The sequence below is a fragment of the Lepidochelys kempii genome, chromosome 9 (assembly GCF_965140285.1).
Source record: "Lepidochelys kempii isolate rLepKem1 chromosome 9, rLepKem1.hap1, whole genome shotgun sequence".
In the NCBI taxonomy this organism is placed as follows: domain Eukaryota; kingdom Metazoa; phylum Chordata; order Testudines; family Cheloniidae; genus Lepidochelys; species Lepidochelys kempii.
This window is the reverse complement of record NC_136388.1, coordinates 103,291,163-103,312,993: the sequence shown is the minus strand read 5'-3', so window position 1 is coordinate 103,312,993 and position 21,831 is coordinate 103,291,163. Positions and strand designations below refer to the sequence as shown.

Genomic DNA, 21,831 nt, shown 5'->3' with positions numbered 1-21,831 from the left:
TAAGTCCATGAGTATGCTGAACCAATGTTGGCGAGGCCAAGCTGTGGCGATAATAATGATCTGTGCCTTGTCCCTCTTGATTTTTAAGAGGACCTTGCCGATGAGCAGAACTGGCGGGAAGGCATACATCAGGTCTCCTGACCAAGACAGGAGAAAGGCATCGGAAAGTGAGCCTCTGCCAAGACCTTGCAAAGAGCAGAACTGATGACTCTTTCTGTTCTGTCTGGTGGCGAACAGGTCCACTTGGGGAGCTCCCCACTTCTGGAAGAGCATCCTGACAACCTCCAAGTGAAGGGAACATTTGTGGTGAGAGAAGAAGGACCTGCTGAGGTGATCTGCTAGTGTGTTCCGGACGCCGGGGAGGTGCGAGACTTCCAGGTGGATCGCATGTTGGATACAGAAGTCCCACAGATGAAGGGCTTCCTGGCATAGAGCCGATGAATGAGCTCCCCATTGCCTGCTGACACAGAAGACGGAGGCCATGTTGTCCGTCAACACCTGCATCAACCGACCGGACAGCTGGGGGAAGGAACACTCCGCAAGCCAGGCAGATGGCTCTGAGTTCCCTGATGTTTATATGTAGCACAAGCTTCTCTCGCGACCATAGCCTAAGTCTGCAGTGTACTGAGATGTACTCCCCAACCGAGATTGGATGCATCCAATATCAGGGAAACCGTGAGTTGTGGGCTTGCAAACTAGCACACCCTCCAACACTAGAACTGGATCAGACCACCACTACAAGGAGGTAAGTACTCACGGAGGGATCACGAGGAGTTTGTCCAGGTGATGCCTGGCCGGGAAGTAAAACTATGCCAGCTACATCTGGAGAGGACGTAGTCTGAGCCTCGCACGCCAAACAACATACATGTATGTGGCCACATGCCCCAGTAGTCTGAGACAGACCTGGACAGCGGTGGATGGATGGGCAGTGATGCTGGTGATCCGATCTGACATTGCCCTGAACCTGGCCTGTGGGAAGAATGCTTTGGCTCGGGGAGCTTCGAGGACCACTCCGATAAACTCTATCCTTTGAACTGGAACCAATGTTGATTTTTGTTCGTTTATCAACAGGTCCAGAGCTTGACAGGTGGCTCACCATGTTGTGATGCCGCGCTGGACGTGGACTCTGGAGTGGCCCTTGATGAGTAGTGGTGGCCTACTTCAGGCATCAGGATTTCCAGATCTACCCGTACGGGTAGATCTGGATATCCTGATGCCTGAAGTAGGCCACCACTATTGACATGCACTTCGTAAACACCCTTGGTGCCGTTGCCAGGCCAAAAGGGAGCACTGCGAATTGATAGTGGGCAGTCCCAACCATGAATCGTAGGAACCTTCTGTGTCTGTGAAATATCGATATGTGAAAGTAAGCGTCTTTCAGACTGAGGGCGGTGTACCAGTCTCCCAGATCCAGGGAAGGAATGGTGGAGGCCAGGGAGACCATGAGGAACTTCAACTTCTTGAGATACCTGTTGAGGTTTCGCAGGTCGAGAATGGGACACAGGACCCCCCCCCCCCCCCTTGGTCTTTGGGATAAAAAATATAGCGGGAGTAAAACCCTTTCCCTTTCAAGTGCAGAGGAACTTCCTCTTCGACTCCCACTCACAGGAGACCTTGCACCTCCTGGGCGAGCAGATGCTTGTGAGAAGGGTCCCTGAAGTGGGAGGGAGGGATAGAAATAAACTGGAGGGTATACCCCCCTACTACTGTGCTGAAGACCCACTGGTCCAATGTTATAAAGACTCAGGTAAGGAGATAAACAGTTGGAAAACAACAGGGGTGCTGGATCCAGGACACAGGCTGGAAGGTCGCCCTTGGACACAACCTCAAAATGCCTGCTTATTACCCGGCTGGTTGCGGGTAAGACCTCAAGTGAGCAGAGGAGGTCAGCTGTTGGCCTTGATGGCGCTTGTAGCCCTTGCTCTTCTTGCGGAAGGGCTCTGATCAGGATTGGCTCATGACCTGTGGTACTTTTTTTTTGCATCCATTACTCACCCCATAGTGACAGCTCCTGTGGCTCCTATCTCACAGTCCTGGGCCTGGCTCCTCACCCTGGGCATTGCAGCCAGGCATGCACGGTTGTAGCACTACTCAGGTTTGGGCCTCTATTATGGGGGTGAGAAGGGGGAAACTTGAGCATCACTGTAACCCAGTGCACCAGGTCGCAATGCCTAGAGTGGGGAGCACAGTTCATCCCTGCGGGATGCAGGAGCTACCCATACTTGGAGTGTGGGACAGGCTCCCTCTCATCCAGGGGAACACAAAGTTGCCCGTGCCTGCAGGTGAGTGTCTAGCTTCTTCCCGGCACCAGTGTTTCCTCCACACCCAGGCTGGTATTAGGATAGCCATGCCAGAGCAAAGTGTGTTGCTGCAAATGTGCGGTACCTCCTCATTTGAATAAAAAAAAAGCCAAAAAAAAAAAAAAATCACAGAGCTATAATGGTAAACTTAATAAATTTAGCATGACTGCTCTGTTACTTTTGATTAAAAAAAAAGTGTGAGAAATTCACAGCACTTGTCATGGTTCACTAAAGGATCTGATTTCAGAGTAGCAGCCATGTTAATTTGTATCCACAAAAAGAACAGGAGTACTTATTGCACCTTAGAGACCAACAAATTTATTTGAGCATAAGCTTTTGTGGGTTACAGCCCACTTCATTGGATGCATAGAATGGAACATACGGTAAGAAGATAGATATATACACACATACATACAGAGAACATGAAAAGGTGGAGTAAGAGGCTAATTAATTAAGATGAGCTATTATCAGCTGGAGAAAAAAAACTTTTGTAGTAATAATAAAAGGATCTGAGCCTCCCTTGACTGGTGGGAGGACAGAGGAAATGTGTGTGTGTAGGTCCTGTTCAGTTTCATGCTCTCAACAAAGACTGACCACAGACACTTCCCTCACAAGTTGGGGGGGCCCCTTGCATGGAGGGGCAGGTAACACAAGGGACATGGTCTCCTCAGGAGTCTGTGCTCCACTTCAGTGTGTTGGAGTTGAGAGCAGTCAGTTTGGCCTGTATCAAATTCCTCTCGCATTTGCAATCAGTCAGTCTAGGTGTTATTAGGCAATATGATGGTGCTGTATTACGTTTACAAGCAGGGAGGATTGTGCTCCTTGGAGTTACATGTGGAGGCTGTCAACCTCTGGAACTTGCGCCATACCTATGCAAAATGTCCTGACCACTGTGCATCTGCCAGAAGTGCAAAACACTATGGCATACTCCTTGAGCAGACAGCTCTCCACATAACATGTGTGGCAGCTGCACAACCAAAATCTACAGGTGGTGTTTTGGGTGTGAGGGTCTCCAAACCACAGAGCTATGTATGTCGAATATGAACAAAAAGTGCAAAGAGTTCTGCTACAGAGAGGGTTGCCTCCTGGGCAACACTTTCCTCAGGTGATGGCTGGGGGCCCTAAAGTACACATTTCCCCACCCAATCCCCCTGTTACAGAGGGTATTGAGGAAAATCCAATAAAACAAGGCACAGGTCATTCGCATTGCACCTGGTTGAATCCGTCAGGTTCAATACCCCATGTTATTGCAACTGTCATGCCAGCCGCCTCTCCCAAGGCAATAATTCTTGACTCAGAATAAGGAGTGCACTTCCCAAGTTTCCCTCAACCCAGTCTTTTGAACAGATCTAGAAGCATGGTGGTTGCTTCACACATTCTTTTCAGAGACAATCTTCTAAAGTAGGGGTGTGCTGCTGTCCCCTGTGGACAAAAGTGAGCTGCCACCACTGACAATACCTTGGTGAAAACTCTCAGCACCATCAAGAGCCTGAAAGAGTGCCTGGTACTGGTAGTGTTTGGCCACAAAACCCAGGAATTTTCTGTGTGCCAGGTGAATGTCCATGTGAAAACAGGGATCTTTGAGATTGAGGGTCATGAATCAATATCCTAAATCTAATGAGAGGATAGATACAGAGTGACTATTCTTAACGTCAGTCAGCAGACAAAATTGTTCAATCCCCACCCCATCTTTTTGGGGATGAGGGAGTACCTTGAGTAGAACTGTTTCCCCCTTGCTGCTAGCTCCATTCCTCCTAGTTGAAGGAGCGACTTTACATCCCGAATGAAGATGGGGAGAGGTGGTGAGGGGTGGAAAGGAAGAAGATAGTCACCAGCTTTCCCTTGTCAATCAGGGCCCGAAACTGCTCCTTACTGTCCTGAAGAACCTTATTGACAAAGCCTGTCAGCTTGTCACAGATGATAATATATTTGGCCATCAGTGCTTGACAGTTTTAAACTCAAAACAGGAGGGAGTCCAACAAAGATGCCTTCCTCCCAAAGAGGTCCAGCATCTTTGCTTCTTGGTCCTGGGGAGTAGACCGGGCTTGTCGGTGCTTACTATGCTTGGTGGCCTGTGACACTACCAGGAAGTTGGGAGGCAGCTATAAGAATAGGTATTCTGACCCTTTCAGAGGTATGTAAGTGTCTTGGCAGATTCAAGGATGGCATAGTTGATTGGAAGTGCCAGTATACTCAGTCCAGAACTGTGCAGGATGTCTAGCAGTCTGTGGACTTCATGGACCTCTTCCAAAGGAAATTGTACCGTTCTGAGCAAGTCCTGGAAAGCCTTAGGGTATGGCAGGAAAGCTGGAATCACTGCCTCATCTGGAGAGGATGTTGACAGGATCACCGGCATGGTGTTTGCCTATTCCTGTTATTGTGGCTGTTGGGGAGGGTACTAGTATCACAGGTTTTCTGGGCCCCACTACTGTCATTGTGAGACTTCAGACCTTCTTGGTGCCTGGCCCCAGGGTGATGGGTATGTAAAGGGAGGGTATGTCTGTTCTTTTGGGAGTACTGAGATACGCTGGAGACTCCTGACACACTGTATGGGTTTTGCCCCCAGAGGTGCCCCTCAGGGAATAGTCAGAATATGGGGCATACCCAACTCCATCTTTTGACTCTGACCTCAGATCAAAAATGGGAGAGCTCTCAGTGTCTGAGGAGGTAGTGATCAGCTGCCTCTACTCATTGATGGTACTGGTGACCAGTACTGAGGTAGCTTAACTCCAGCTTGAAAACACAAAGGGTGCCGGATCTGGCAGTGCCAACACAACGGCTGTTGTTGGTGTCAAAAATACTACTCCCAGTACCAGGAGTTGGTAGAGTCTTGACCTTCAATGAAGTACCAGGCTGGTCTGTCCCGATATCAGACAGACAGTTCCACTCCAAAGCATGAGATCTCTCCTGGCTTGGTATGAGATAGGGACATTTGCCTCTTTGAGGGCTTGGATATGGAGCTCCCTCTTTCCCTTATTGGAGTGCTTGCCTCTCCTTTCCCTCCCCATTTGCCTTGGCTCTGTTCATGTCTCTTGGAGCCAGCTGGGAGAGGGTGTGGAGGCCTGAAACTGGCTGGAGACTGTGTACAGGCTTTGGAGGCCAGGGTGGCGTAACTGGAGGAGCTAAGGGAGGCAGAGGTATGTTGATGAGGCTTTCCAGGACACTGTAGATTTGTCCCACCTCCGGTCAGACAGTCACTGCGCTGTTAAGGAGGATGAAAGGCCCAGAGAAGGAGAGCACTCAACGGGAGCAGAGGGAAACCTTTCCATAGTTGGGAGCCTCTCGCACTGAGGTTACCTCTCCAGGGGAGGGAACTCCAGTCATTAGGAAAAGGCAGGTATTAATAATGGGAGATTCAATCATTAGAAACATAGATAGCTGGGTTTGTGATGACTGGGAGAACTGTATGGTGACTTGTCTGCCTGGTGCGAAGGTTGTGGATCTCTCGAGGCATCTAGATAGACTTAGGTGTAGTGCTGGTGAGGAGCCAGTGGTCATGGTACATGTAGATACCAATGACGTAGGGAAGAGTAGAAGAGACGTCCTGGAGGCCAAATTTAGGCTGCTAGGAAAGAGACTGAAATCCAGGACCTCTACGGTGGCATTCTCAGAAATGCTTCCAGTTCCACGTGCAGGGCCAGGTAGGCAGGCAGAGCTTCAAAGTCTCAATGCGTGGATGAGACAATGGTGTAGAGAGGAGAGGTTTAGATTTATTAGGAACTGCGGAAACTTTTGGGATAGAGGGAGCCTATACAGGAAGGATGGGCTCCACCTAAACCAAAGTGGATCCAGCCTGCTGCTGGCACTTAACATTAAAAAGATTGCAGAGCAGTTTTTAAACAAAGAGATGGGGGGCGGGGGAAGCCGATTGGTGCAGAGGCGCACATGGATCAGACAGAGACTTCTCTTACAGGAGAATCTATTGATAGATTTCAGAGTAACAGCCGTGTTAGTCTGTATTCGCAAAAAGAAAAGGAGTACTTGTGGCACCTTAGAGACTAACCAATTTACTTGAGCATAAGCTTTCGTGAGCTACAGCTCACTTCATCGGATGCAGTGAGCTGTAGCTCACGAAAGCTTATGCTCAAGTAAATTGGTTAGTCTCTAAGGTGCCACAAGTACTCCTTTTCTATTGATAGAGAGTCTCTAGGTTTTAGTCAGGAGGAGAGGATGGAAGAGGATAAAGTATGGGCCAGATCAGACGAGAAACATTCACATAAAGAATCTGACACATCAGAAAAGGGCAGACAAATAAACAGTGACCAGTTTTTAAAGTGTTTGTACACAAATGCTAGAAGTCTAAATAATAAGATGGGTGAACTAGAGTGCCTCCTGTTAAAGGAGGATATTGACAAAATAGGCATCACAGAAACCTGGTGGAATGAGGACAATCAATGGGACACAATCATTCTGGGGTACAAAATATATCGGAAGGACAGAACAGGTCGTGTGTGGGGGGGGAGGGAGAGAGAGAGGAGTGGCACTATATGTGAAATAAAATGTAGAATCAAACAAAATAAAAATCTTAAATGAATCCATATGTTCCACAGAATCTCTATGGATAGTAATTCCATGCTCTAAGAAGAATATAACAGTAGGGATCTATTATCGATCACCTAACCAGGACAGCGATAGTGACGATGAAATGCTAAGGGAGATTAGAGAGGCTATCAAAATAAAGAACTCAATAATAGTGGAGGATTTCAATTATCCCCATATGGACTGGGTACATGTCACCTCAGGATGAAATGCAGAGACAAAATTTCTCGATACTTTAAATGACGGCTTCTTGGAGCAGCTGGTACAGGAACACACAAGGGGAGAGGCAACTCTTGATCTAGTCCTGAGTGGAGCGCAGGATCTGGTCCAAGAGGTAACTATAACAGGACCGCTTGAAAATAGTGACAATATAACAACCTTTAACATTCCTGTGGTGGGAAGAACACTTCAACAGCCCAACACTGTGACATTTAATTTCAGAAAGGTGAACTATGCAAAAATGAGGAGGGTTAGTTAAACAGAAATTAAAAGGTACAGTGACTAGAGTGAAATCCCTGCAAGCTGCATGGACAATTTTCAAAGACACCATAATAGAGGCTAAATTTAAATGTATACCCCAAATTAAAAAACACAGTAAAAGAACTAAAAAAGAGCTACCGTGGCTTAACAACCATGTAAGAGACGCTGTGAAAGATAAAAAGGCATCTTTTAAGAAGTGGAAGTCAAATCCTAATGAGGTAAATAGAAAGGAGCATAAACGCTGCCAAATTAAATGTAAAAATGCAATAAGAAAAGCCAAAAAGGAGCTTGAAGAACAGCTAGCCAAAAATTCAAAAGGTAATAACAAAATATTTTTGAGTACATCAAAAGAAGGAAGTCTGTTAAACAACCAGTGGGGGCCCTGAACGATCGAGAGACTAAAGGAGCACTAAAAGACGATAAAGTCATCACAGAGAAACTAAATGAATTCTTTGCTTCAGTCTTCACGGCTGAGGATGTTAGGGAGATTCCCAAACCTGAGCCATCTTTTGTAGGTGACAAATCTGAGGAACTGTCACAGATTGAAGTGTCACTAGAGGAGGTTTTGGAATGAACTGAGAAACTTAACAGTAACAAGTCACCAGGACCAGATGGCATTCACGCAAGAGTTCTGAAAGAACTCAAATGTGAAATTTCGGAACTATTAACTATGGTTTGTAACCTGTCCTTAAATCAGCTACTGTACCCAATCACTGGAAGAGAGCTAATGTAACGCCAATATTTAAGAACGGCTCTAGAGGTGATCCTGGCAATTACAGATCGGTAAGTCTAACGTCAGTACCAGGTAAATTAGTTGAAACAATAGTAAAGAATAAAATTGTCAGACACATAGAAGAACATAAATTGTTGCGCAAAAGTCAACATGGTTTCTGTAAAGGGAGATCAGGTCTTACTAATCCATTAGAGTTCTTTGAGGGGGTCAACAAACATGTGGACAAGGGGGATCCAGTGGACAGAGTGTACTTAGATTTCCAGAAAGCCTTTGACAAGGTCCCTCACCAAAGGCTCTTATGTAAATTAAGTTGTCATGGGATAAGAGGGAAGATCCTTTCATGGATTGAGAACTGGTTAAAAAAAAGACAGGGAACAAAGGGTAGGAATAAATGGTAAATTTTCAGAATGGAGAGGGGTAACTAGTGGTGTTCCCCAAGGGTCAGTCCTAGGACCAATCCTATTCAACTTATTAATAAATGATCTGGAGAAAGGGGTAAACAGTAAGGTGGCAAAGTTTGCAGAGGATACTAAATTGCTCAAGATGGTTAAGACCAAAGCAGACTGTGAAGAACTTCAAAAAGATCTCACAAAACTAAGTGCTTGGGCAACAAAATGACAAATGAAATTTAATGTGGATAAATGTAAAGTAATGCACATTGGAAAAAATAACCCCAACTACACATACAATATGATGGGGGCTAATTTAGCTATAACTAATCAGGAGAAAGATCTTGGCGTCATCGTGGATAGTTCTCTGAAGATGTCCATGCAGTGTGCAGTGGCAGTCAAAAAAGCAAACGGGATGTTAGGAATCATTAAAAAAGGGATAGAGAATAAATTGGGGAATATCTTATTGCCCTTATATAAATCCATGGTATGCCCACATCTTGAATAGTGTGTACAGATGTGGTCCCCTCATCCCAAAAAGATATACTGGCATTGGAAAAGGTTCAGAAAAGGGCAACTAAAATGATTAGGGGTTTGGAACGGGTCCTATATGAGGAGAGATTAAAGAGGCTAGGATTTTCAGCTTGGAAAAGAAGAGGTTAAGGGGGGATATGATAGATGTCTATAAAATCATGAGTGGTGTGGAGCAAGTGAATAAGAAAAAGTTATTTACTTGTTCCCATAATATAAGAACTAGGGGCCACCAAATGAAATTAATGGGCAGCAGGTTTAAAACAAATAAAAGGAAGTTCTTCTTCACTCAATACACAGTCAACCTGTGGAACTCCTTGCCTGAGGAGGTTGTGAAGGCTAGGACTATAACAGGGTCTGAGAACTGGATAAATTCATGGAGGTTAAGTCCATTAATGGCTATTAGCCAGGATGGGTAAGGAATGGTGTCCCTAGCCTCTGTTTGTCAGCGGGTGGAGATGGATGGCAGGAGAGAGATCACTAGATCATCACCTGTTAGGTTCGCTCCCTCTGGGGCACCTGGCATTGGCCACTGTTGGTAGACAGGATTCTGGGCTGGATGGACCTTTGGTCTGACCCAGTATGGCCATTATTATGTTCTTATGGAACTAAACTCAACGGGATGTTCCTACCTTTTTCAGGTCAATGTACTGGGTTGTGGGGAGAGGGTGTCTCTCCTGTCAGCAGTCCATGGTCTCATAGGCCTCTCCATGAGGAGTTTTCAGACTTGAAACTTCCTTGACTGCTTTGTCCTCCTACACCTGGTCTGGATGTGGGTTTCCCCAGGCAGTACAGACAGGCATCATAGTAGACTGTGACCAGGAAGAGCTTGCAGCACTTTTTGAAGTGGAGGATCCTCGGAACCCTTTTCCTGCTGCCACTGGAAGAAGCAAAATGCCCCCCCCCTTTTTTTTAAATAAAAGCAGGAATCGCTCCTCCGAATTTTAGGGAACCGAACCCCGAATATCTATCCCAATTAACTACACTAAATAATTAAATCTAATTAAGTATTAAAAGTTATTTACAATTTATTTACAGGAAAAAGCTGAAGAAGTTAGCATGAACACTGACGCTCTGTCCTAAACAATAAGTGGTAAGAAGGAAGTAAAGATGGCAGCAGTCTGGCAGCTCCCCCTTAAAACCCTTGGTGTGATGCACAAAGAGAGTGGGGGGTGTCCAAGTAGACCAAACAGACACTCCTAGGGAAAAAATCTCCAGTCCTGGGCACATAGAGTACATGTGCAAACCTGTAGTGCATTACACAGAGGATCAAGCACTTGAAGAACAAGTATGATCCTGCGTTATAGTGAGATACTAAATAAACTCAATCAGTTTAGTGTATCCAAGAGAAGATTAAGAAAGCTCTAATAATAGACAGCTCTTTAATCTAAAGGGCAAAGGCAGAACAAGGGTTAGAAGCTAAAACTAGATAAACTTAAAAAAAAAAAAAAGCACCTTATTTCTAAATAGTGTGATTAACCACTGGAAGGACATACCTACCTAAAGATTCTCCATTACTTGGAGCTTTTTTACTTAAGACTGGATATCTTTCTAAAAGATAACTATATAGCTCAAACAGAAATTATAGAATTGGTAGAGAGTTTACTGTGTGAGGTTCTTTGGCATGTGTTATGCAGGAGGTCAGACTAGCTGATCATAATGATCCCTTTACAAGCTTTAAAATCTATAAGTAAGTTCCAATATCATTATATAAATCAAATGGTATGTCAGCACCTGAAATACTTTCTTCAGTTTCAGTTACCCTACCTCCAAAGGGATACAGTAAAAAGAGGCAGTTCAGAGACAGGTGATAAAATGATTAGAAGTGTGAAAAGACTTCCATTTCAGGTCAGACTGAAAATATTAGGGTTATTTAGAGAACAGGGAATAAGAGGGAGTATAAGGGAGGTATTTAAATGAATGCTACAGAGAAGGTAATAAGGTGCACTTGTTTACCCTCTCTCACTACAAGAACAGAGGGAAGTTCAGTACATTAAAAACCTATAAAAAGTTTGTTTTTAAACACAATGCACAAGTAATCTGTGGAACTCAATGCCACAAGATTGAGACAAAGTTTCATATGTTCACAGAAAGTATTAAACATTTCTATGAACTGAAAACCCCAAAGAAGCAATGGTGCGACAAGTCTGCCTTGGAATGGAGGCTCCCACAGCACTGAGGAAAAGATGGTTTCAGAAAAAGACTTTCAGAATCTGACCCCCAGATCCTATCAGGGAGTGGTCAGGGTTCAACAATGAGGACAGTTCAAGTAATTCAACACCCTTTCTATCAGAGCTCTTGAAAGGCACACAATAGCCTAAGACTCAAGGGACCATCTTTAGGGCTACGTGTTTGTCATGGAGGTCGTGAAAGTCATGGATTCTGGGGCTAGCTGCTTGGGTAGTCCTGGGGTCAGCCACACTGGCTGCTGCTGGAGTGGCCCTGCAGCCAGCCGCACCAGTCACTGATGGAGTGGCCCTAGGGCCAGCCACACCAGCTGCTGTTCTGGTGGCCCTGGGCACCGATCAAGCAGCGGCTGATGTGGCTGGCCCCGGGGACTGTCTGAGCAACTCCTTCCCCTGGCTCATAGAATCATAGAATATTAGAGCTGGAAGGGACCTCTGGAGTGCTTCAGAATTGATTCCTTGAGGACATGCTCCATGATTTTTCCGGGAACTGAGGTGAGGCTGACTGCCCTGTAGTTCCCAGGATCCTCCTTCTTCCCTTTTTTAAAGATTGGCACTACATTAGCCTTTTTCCAGTCTTCCAGGACTTCCCCCGATCGCCATGAGTTTTCAAAGATAATGGCCAATGGCTCTACAATCACATCCGCCAATTGCTTTAGCACTCTCAGATGCAACGCATCCGGCCCCATGGACTTGTGCATGTCCAGCTTTTCTAAATAGTCCCGAACCACTTCTTTCTCCACAGAGGGCTGGTCACCTCTTCCCCATGCTGTGCTGCCCAGTGCAGTAGTCTGGGAGCTGACCTTGTTCCTGAAGACAGAGGCAAAAAAAGCATTGAGTACATTAGCTTTTTCCACATCCTCTGTCACTAGGTTGCCTCCCTCATTCAGTAAGGGGCCCACACTTTCCTTGGCTTTCTTCTTGTTGCCAACATACCTGAAGAAACCCTTCTTGTTACTCTTAACATCTCTTGCTAGCTGCAACTCCAGGTGTGATTTAGCCTTCCTGGCTGCTGGTGCCTTAGCAGTATCTGTAGGGTCGGCTGTGGCACCCCCTTGTCCCGCACTCATGCGTCGGTATATTAGGCGCCACCAACCCTACACCCTCTCGGTTCCTTCCTGCTGACAGCTCCGACAGAGGGGCAGGAGGGTGGATAATGGAATGGACATGAGCAACACATCTTGAAGAAAAAAGTTACGAAAGGTAGCGAACTGTTTTTTCTTCTTCGAGTGCTTACTCATGTCGATTCCATTCTAAGTGACTCACAAGCAGTATCCCTGGAGGTGGGCTCGGCGTTCACGGTCATGCGGCCTGCAATACTGCCTTACTGAAGCCAGCATCGTCTTGGGCCTGCAGGGTAAGTGCATAATGAGACAAACGTGTGGATGGATGGATGACGAGGTAGCAGACATGCAGATATCTTGAATGTGCACTTGGGCCAGGAATGCCACCGCCACGGCGTGCGCCCTAGTTGAGTGGGTGGTTGCCATTGTTGGTGGAGGCACTTTCGTCAGACCATAGCAGAAACAGATGTAGGAAGTGAACCAGGATGAAATTCTCTGGCCAGACACTGGAAGACCTTTCATCCTGTCTGCCACCGTGACGAACAACTGCGTCAGCTTATAGAATAGCTTGGTCCTTTCGATGTAAAAGGCCAGGGTTCTCCTGATGTCCAGAGAGTGCAATTTGTGCTCCTCTTCCGACTTATGAGATTTTGGAAAGAAGGAAGGAGAGAACTGCTAACCACTTGCTAGGCAACGGGAAAAAGGTGCTCCAACCAACCGTCATTGGTGGTAAGAAGGAACTGAGAGGGTGTAGGCCGGCTGGCACCTAATATACCGATGCATGAGTGCGACACTCCAGAGGGCCCCGCTGCGGAACCTACTGATACCGCTAAGGCAAAAATCTCTGACAACTGTGCATGTGGGTGCACATGTACCTCAAATGGAATCGACATGAGAAAGCATTCAAAGACCAAGCTTTGTAATTTTAACTGTTAACTGCAGAGCAAGCACTTTTGTAGTCTGACAAATTTCCAGAGTGCTTGTCATAAATATAAAGGGAAGGGTAAACCCCTTTAAAATCCCTCCTGGCCAGAGGAAAAAATCCTCTCACCTGTAAAGGGTTAAGAAGCTAAAGGTAACCTCACTGGCACCTGACCAAAATGACCAATGAGGAGACAAGATACTTTCAAAAGCTGGGAGGAGGGAGAGAAACAAAGGGTCTGCGTGTCTGTCTATATTCTGTCTTTGCCGGGGATAGACCAGGAATGGAGTCTTAGAACTTTTAGTAAGTAATCTAGCTAGGTACGTGTTAGATTATGATTTCTTTAAATGGCTGAGAAAAGACCTGTGCTGAATAGAATAACTATTTCTGTCTGTGTATCTTTTTTGTAACTTAAGGTTTTGACTAGAGGGGTTCTCTATGTTTTGAATCTAATTACCCTGTAAGGTATCTACCATCCTGATTTTACAGGGGGGATTTCTTTATTTCTATTTACTTCTATTTTTATTAAAAGTCTTCTTGTAAGAAAACTGAATGCTTTTTCATTAGTCCCAGATCCAAGGGTTTGGGTCTGTAGTCACCTAGGCAAATTGGTGAGGCTTTTTACCAAACCTTGTCCAGAAAGTGGGGTGCAAGGTTTTGGGAAGTATTTTGGGGGGAAAGACGTGTCCAAACAGCTCTTCCCCAGTAACCAGTATTAGTTTGGTGGTGGTAGCGGCCAATCCAAGGACAAAAGGTGGAATATTTTGTACCTTGGGGAAGTTTTGACCTAAGCTGGTAAAGATAAGCTTAGGAGGTTTTTCATGCAGGTCCCCACATCTGTACCCTAGAGTTCAGAGTGGGGAGGAACCTTGACAGTGCTAATCTACATGACAGCAGTGCTTTGCCTCTAACCTCACCAGCATCTCCTGACCCATTTGTTATACTCATAGGAGAGAGTAAAAGATGGAGAAGAGAAAGACCTACCTTTCCTCTGTATCTGATGAATGTACACAATAGACTGATCTGCTCTTAGGAACCTTCAGAGAAGGCATTTCTTTAGATGAAGAGGATTCTGACTTTGGTGTCACAATTCTCTCTTTCTTAACAGAGTATAGTGCACTGTCACAGGGAGGCTTGAAGTTTCCCAGTTCTGCAAGTACAAACCAAAAGATTAAACAACCAATTTAACCAAATATCATGAAGTTCCACCAGCGAATACAGAATATAGAGACTGGCAACAGGATCACAAACCACTACACCGTGAACTGTGCATTCCTTACTCAATATGCCCACCTTCAGAGGTGCTGGGTATATTCACAAGATTGCCTTCAAAACACCAAAGTAGTTTATCGGTTGACAAACATGATATAACTGTCTCAATAACTAGAGCTCCTCTACTACTGCCAAAAATATTACTTGATATATTTATAGTCTTTAGAAAAATTAGTTCAGTGTCAGAAAAATCTTCTTTGATCTGCAGAACATTAACAGTTCAAATCAGATGCAAAAACAGTTTGTAATCTCTCTCTCTCTCACCCCCCCACTCCCCCCAGCATTAAAATGGAGTTAGGACAAAAGCAGGCATCAGAAACTTAAAAAAAATAGACAACAGATGTAATTATCCCAAAACCAAGTGTTATAGACCCAGGAAATTCTGATTAAAAGTTACACTTAACAGTAAACCAAACATGTTATGATACGGAAGTGCACAGATAAGGCATACATACAATCTGAATTCTGACCTCTAGAGAAGCCATGGAATAACATTGTGATTATGTTTAAGACATTTTAGAGCTTGTGGTAACAGATTAGATGAAAAATGGTTGCTTACATAACTAGCCGGTATTATGTATTCCACTCTCGGTGCGCATATACCAACGTGCTCGACTTCAGATTCTTTTGGCCAGCAGTAGCCATTGGGTCTGTCCCTGTGCCCTGAGTGTCTTCATGTCTCCTCCACTCACAGGCATAAAGGGCAGAGTGGGGTCAGTTGTGTCAGTTGCTTTGCCCAGTACAGGATTTAGAAGGTATAGGACTTCGCAGAAGCATGAAAAAAGGGCAGGTTGTGGAATACACATGGACAACATCTTGAAGAACAACAATTACTGTAAGGGGAGTAACTTTTTCCTTTTGAGTGCTTGTCCACATATATTCCATTCTTGCAAGCAGTGACTGATATAAAGGTGGTGGTCGCTCAGATCTACTTAAATAGGGATTGCAACACAGCTCTGCGAAAATGGGAATCAGAACTAGATGCCTCTTAAAAAGAATAATGTTTAGAAACTGGATGTGCTGATCCCCAAGATGCCGCTTTACAAAGTTCAGAGAACTGAAGAAGAGCTCTGTATAAGGAAAGGAAAGGAAAGGAAAGGAAAGGAAAGGAAAGGAAAAGGTCCTGAATTTTTTTCTGATCACCCTTAGAATCAGAGGGATTAGAGGGTATGCATACGTCACCCCTGGAGTCCACAGTATGAGGAATCATAGAATCATAGAATATCAGAGTTGGAAGGGACCCCAGAAGGTCATCTAGTCCAACCCCCTGCTCAAAGCAGGACCAATTCCCAGTTAAATCATCCCAGCCAGGGCTTTGTCAAGCCTGACCTTAAAAACCTCTAAGGAAGGAGATTCTACCACCTCCCTAGGTAACTCATTCCAGTGTTTCACCACCCTCTTAGTGAAAAAGTTTTTCCTAATATCCAATCTAAACCTCCCCCACTGCAACTTGAGACCATTACTCCTCGTTCTGTCATCTGCTACCATTGAGAACAGTCTAGAGCCATCCTCTTTGGAACCCCCTTTCAGGTAGTTGAAAGCAGCTATCAAATCCCCCCTCATTCTTCTCTTCTGCAGGCTAAACAATCCCAGCTCCCTCAGCCTCTCCTCATAAGTCATGTGTTCCAGTCCCCTAATCATTTTTGTTGCCCTTCGCTGGACTCTCTCCAATTTATCCACATCCTTCTTGAAGTGTGGGGCCCAAAACTGGACACAGTACTCCAGATGAGGCCTCACCAATGTCGAATAGAGGGGAACGGTCACGTCCCTCGATCTACTCGCTATGCCCCTACTTATACATCCCAAAATGCCATTGGCCTTCTTGGCAACAAGGGCACACTGCTGACTCATATCCAGCTTCTCGTCCACTGTCACCCCTAGGTCCTTTTCCGCAGAACTGCTGCCTAGCCATTCGGTCCCTAGTCTGTAGCTGTGCATTGGGTTCTTCCGTCCTAAGTGCAGGACCCTGCACTTATCCTTATTGAACCTCATCAGATTCCTTTTGGCCCAATCTTCCAATTGGTCTAGGTCCTTCTGTATCCTATCCCTCCCCTCCAGCGTATCTACCACTCCTCCCAGTTTAGTATCATCCGCAAATTTGCTGAGAGTGCAATCCACACCATCCTCCAGATCATTTATGAAGATATTGAATAAAACCGGCCCCAGGACCGACCCTTGGGGCACTCCACTTGATACCGGCTGCCAACTAGACATGGAGCCATTGATCACTACCCGTTGAGCCCGACAATCTAGCCAGCTTTCTACCCACCTTATAGTGCATTCATCCAGCCCATACTTCCTTAACTTGGTGACAAGAATACTATGGGAGACCGTGTCAAAAGCTTTGCTAAAGTCAAGAAACAGCTTTGCTAAAGTCAAGAAACATGAATACATGTGCTCAAGATACGGGGCTCTCAAACAAAGATTTGACACTGTTCTTTTCCATGGCAAACAAGTTGGATGACCCTACTCACAAAATACTCTTTGAATGATGGAGTCTTATTGATCACTGTCAGAAAACTGTCCGAAGAGCCAACAATATATTTCGTAATCCTAGCAGATAAAGAGTTATGACTGTTACTTGCTCAAGTTTCACAGGTGAATCACCTCCTGGCATACAGGAGAAATCTGGCTAATCCCTGTCTGTTTATGTAAACATCACTGTGGTAATGCCTGCCATTACCAAAACTGTCTTCCTTTCATTCAACGCAAGAGATGTGGCACATGCCAGGTAGACTGCTCTGAGTTCTAATATGTTGATGTACAGGTGACTATCTTCGCATGCCCACAGTCCTTAGCCCTTGTGATGGTTTGAATGAGCTCCCTATCCCTTATTGAAAGCATCTGTTACTAATGTGTTTCTGAGTAACAGCCGTGTTAGTCTGTATTCGCAAAAAGAAAAGGAGGACTTGTGGCACCTTAGAGACTAACCAATTTATTAGAGCATAAGCTTTCGTGAGCTACAGCTCACTTCTTCAGATGCATATCGTGGAAACTGCAGCAGGCTTTATATATACACAGAGAATATGAAACAATACCTATTCCCACCCCACTGTCCTGCTGGTAATAGCTTATCTAAAGTGATTTCCAGCACAAATCCAGGTTTTCTCAGAAAATGAAACATTCTTACAAACTGCATTTGGGTTCTTCCACCAATTTAACAATAATATGTGACAGGGTCGGGCCAGATGGCTATAGGAGAGTAATAGAAGGCATATATATTAGCCCCAGGCTAAGTAGGTCCCTTTTCCCTGGGTAAGGTAACAGGGAAGGTTCCAGAACAATCAGGAACCTTCTGGAGATAATTAAGACAGGCTGATTAGAACACCTGCAGCCAATCAAGAAGCTGCTAGAATCAATTAAGGCAGGCTAATCAGGGCACCTGGGTTTTAAAAAGGAGATCACTTCAGTTTGTGGTGTGCGTGTGAGGAGTTGGGAGCAAGAGGCACTAGGAGCTGAGAGTGAGAACGTGGACTGTTGGAGGACTGAGGTGTACAAGCACTATCAGACACCAGGAGGAAGGTCCTATGGTGCGGATAAAGAAGGCGTTGGGAGGAGGCCATGGGGAAGTAGCCCAGGGAGTTGTAGCTGTCGCACAGCTGTTCCAGGAGGCACTCTAGACAGCTGCATATCAAATCACAAATGTGTAGAGACCATGTGGCCTAACATTCTTATCATCATCTGTGGGTTTCTCTGACTGATCTGTGGTCTGATACAGTGTCAAACTTGGTTCAGGTAGAGTCTGCGAAGAGTTACAAAGGGATCTCACAAAACTGGGTGACAGGGCAACACAATGGTGATGAAATTCAATGTTGATAAATGCAAAGTAATGCATACTGGAAAACAATCCCAACTAACTGTATAAAATGATGGGGTCTAAATTAGCTGTTAGGAGCGGTTACCACTCAAGAAAGATCTTGGAGTCATTGTGGATAGTTCTCTGAAAAAACAGCCACACAGTGTGCAGTGGAAGTCAAAAAAGCCAGAGACGTCCATGTTCGATTTCTTATTCTCTGCAGTGTCCAAAGGGGAAGCCCTCAGCACCAGGGGCCCTATTGATATCAGAGCCCATGGAGGGGCAGACAGTCAAGTTGGTGCCAGTGGATGTGAGCGGTGCTAAAATGTAGTAGCACAGATGGAGGCTCTAGCTCCAACAGGCAGGATGGTACCAGACAAGGTCTTTCTTGGTACCCCCTTAGGAGGAGAGAGCCTGGTTTTCCTGAGGCCCAGAGATCATCATACAAAAGGAACGTGGCTGGTACTAGGGAGTTAAGTGGAGTGCTCCATCATAGACTGGCAAGGCATCAGAGACAATACGGAGAAGTGGTTCATGCACTCTATAGGAATGCAGGCGAGGAGTCTGGTACCAGGGACGGAGCCAAGGTATAATCTGAATGGTTCTTGTGGCTGCATCCCAAGGATCCAGATGTATTAGAGGAATCCCTGCTTCTTGAGTCCTTCTTGCACCTAGTGGGGTCCTCTTCTGGTATTGACTTTGGAGCTGACTGGTGTCTGCTAGATGAACTCTCATTACATCAGTACTGACGTGAAGTTTTCTTAAGTTCCGACTTTGGCAATGACCTCCCCTTCCTCCTGGAGTCTTTCTCCAGGGAATGAGTGTCTGTCTCTTAGAACGTGACTCCAGAGCAGCTCTATAGTCTATATTTGCCAAGATTGAGGGCATCAGCATGGCCTAAACTGAGGTTGGGAGGGAATTTGGACCCTGCAGATCTCAGTGAGCATGCCATAAGAAGGAACTTCAGCCTAATATCCCTCAGCTTGCAAGATCTGCTCTTAAAAGTTCCTCTAGACCTTGAACTTAGATGGGACATGGAACTTTCTGAGGCAGCTGGAAGGAACATGGCTGAGAGGGAAAGATCTGTGGCAGGTCTGACAAGGATTAAAGCCAGGAGTCCTTGGCATAACCCGAGCAGGAAAGCTGTAGACAGAACAACCGAAGGCAAAAGACCCTGGCCACAGAAAAGAAGTTTGAGGGGGGTAATGTACACATGTGCTTACAAAATCACAAGTAAACAAATAAAACAGAATAAAATTAAATTAAAACTAGAGTAAGTAAAACCAAAAGGACTAAAGCTATGAATGCAGTAGACATCACTCTGGACTGTCTTGACCAGAGGGGCAGTGGAGAAGAAGCCGCAGTGCCAGGGGGTTTCGTCTGCCTATGACTACCTCACACAGGAGCACAAGGAGGTGTAGTGCACAGTACAGATTGACAGTCACTGCTAGCTAAAACCACCAGTTGAGCACGCACATCCAAAGATGGAGCATCCATAAGGACATATTTGAACTTTCTCTTTGTGAAAGATCATAAGTTGGGGGATCCAGCCACAAGATTCTGCAGCTCTCTCTCACCTAATAGATATAATAGCTATAATAAAGCTGTCTTAACTAAGAGATGAAACAAGGAACATTCTCTCATAGGTTCAAATGGAGGTTTAATGACTAAATAGTATTACATAGGACTTTAATCTATGTGTGGGTTCTTTAACCCAAGGATTCATTAACCTCTTCAAGAATCTTTTTACTATATCATGGCTAAATGAAGTATTTACTCAATTAAGCTGTGTGAGCTGAAGATGGCTAAGAGATGTACTTTTACTGACAATATGAGAGAGCCCCAGGAATTTCAAATGAACTATGTACTCAGGTATAGAGTGAACAGCAGCTGAAGCTGGGCTACGTTAATGGTGGGTGCTCACAAAGAACATTTTCCACTTATGATCATAACAAAGGCAAGTTAACTGTTTCCTGAAGTTTAATAGAATCTCCTGTACCTTCCCTCCACCCCCACAAACGGACCAGATCCAGATCTGTCAAAGTCCTATGAAGTGGAGAGAGTCTAGAAATACAACTTCTTCTAGGTCAATAGGTCTGGAATTGCAGAGAGAGACCGATAAATCCTTTGTGGTAGGAACAGAAGATCTGAGAAAAAACGGTTACACACCTTTTTGTAACTGTTGTTCTTCGAGATGTGCTAATCACATCTATTCCAGTTAGGTGTGCGCGCGCGCCGCGTGCACAGATGTCAGAAACTTTTCCCTAGTAGCTACTTGTCGGGCTGGCTGTGGAGTCCCCTGGAGTGGGGCTGATATGGTGCTCTATATATGACCCTGCCGGCCTGACCCCTCTTCAGTTCCTTCTTGCCGGCTACTCCGACAGAGGGGAAGGTGGGGGGGAAATGGAATAGTTATGAGCAACACATAGAATCATAGAATATCAGGGTTGGAAGGGACCTCAGGAGGTCATCTAGTCCAACCCCCTGCTCAAAGCAGGACCAATCCCCAATTAAATCATCCCAGCCAGGGCTTTGTCAAGCCTGACCTTAAAAACTTCTAAGGAAGGAGATTCTACCACCTCCCTAGGTAATGCATTCCAGTGTTTCACCACCCTCCTAGTGAAAAAGTTTTTCCTAATATCCAACCTAAACCTCCCCCACTGCAACTTGAGACCATTACTCCTTGTCCTGTCCTCTTCTACCACTGAGAATAGTCTAGAACCATCCTCTCTGGAACCACCTCTCAGGTAGTTGAAAGCAGCTATCAAATCCCCCCTCATTCTTCTCTTCTGCAGACTAAACAATCCCAGTTCCCTCAGCCTCTCCTCATAAGTCATGTGTTCCAGATCCCTAATCATTTTTGTTGCCCTTCGCTGGACTCTCTCCAATTTATCCACATCCTTCTTGTAGTGTGGGGCCCAAAACTGGACACAGTACTCCAGATGAGGCCTCACCAATGTCGAATAGAGGGGAACGATCACGTCCCTCGATCTGCTCGCTATGCCCCTACTTATACATCCCAAAATGCCATTGGCCTTCTTGGCAACAAGGGCACACTGCTGACTCATATCCAGCTTCTCGTCCACTGTCACCCCTAGGTCCTTTTCCGCAGAACTGCTGCCTAGCCATTCGGTCCCTAGTCTGTAGCTGTGCATTGGGTTCTTCCGTCCTAAGTGCAGGACCCTGCACTTATCCTTATTGAACCTCATCAGATTTCTTTTGGCCCAATCCTCCAATTTGTCTAGGTCCCTCTGTATCCTATCCCTGCCCTCCAGCGTATCTACCACTCCTCCCATGTTTAGTATCATCCGCAAATTTGCTGAGAGTGCAATCCACACCATCCTCCAGATCATTTAGAAGATATTGAACAAAACCAGCCCCAGGACCAACCCCTGGGGCACTCCACTTGACACCGGCTGCCAACTAGACATGGAGCCATTGATCACTACCCGTTGAGCCCGACAATCTAGCCAACTTTCTACCCACCTTATAGTGCATTCATCCAGCCCATACTTCTTTAACTTGCTGACAAGAATACTGTGGGAGACCGTGTTAAAAGCTTTGCTAAAGTCAAGAAACAATACATCCACTGCTTTCCCTTCATCCACAGAACCAGTAA

The 21,831-nt window shown here is 45.4% G+C and overlaps 1 protein-coding gene across 3 annotated transcripts in view; it reads right to left on the bottom strand.

The window, feature by feature from the left end:
• GCNA (germ cell nuclear acidic peptidase) overlaps window positions 1–21,831 on the bottom strand; it is a 54,848-nt gene that overhangs the window by 17,067 nt on the left and 15,950 nt on the right. For all 3 annotated transcript variants that reach the window (XM_073358689.1, XM_073358688.1, XM_073358690.2), the window contains one exon: window positions 14,129–14,294. In XM_073358689.1, coding sequence (XP_073214790.1) covers window positions 14,129–14,294 — 166 coding nt within the window. The remainder of the gene's footprint in view (window positions 1–14,128; window positions 14,295–21,831) is intronic.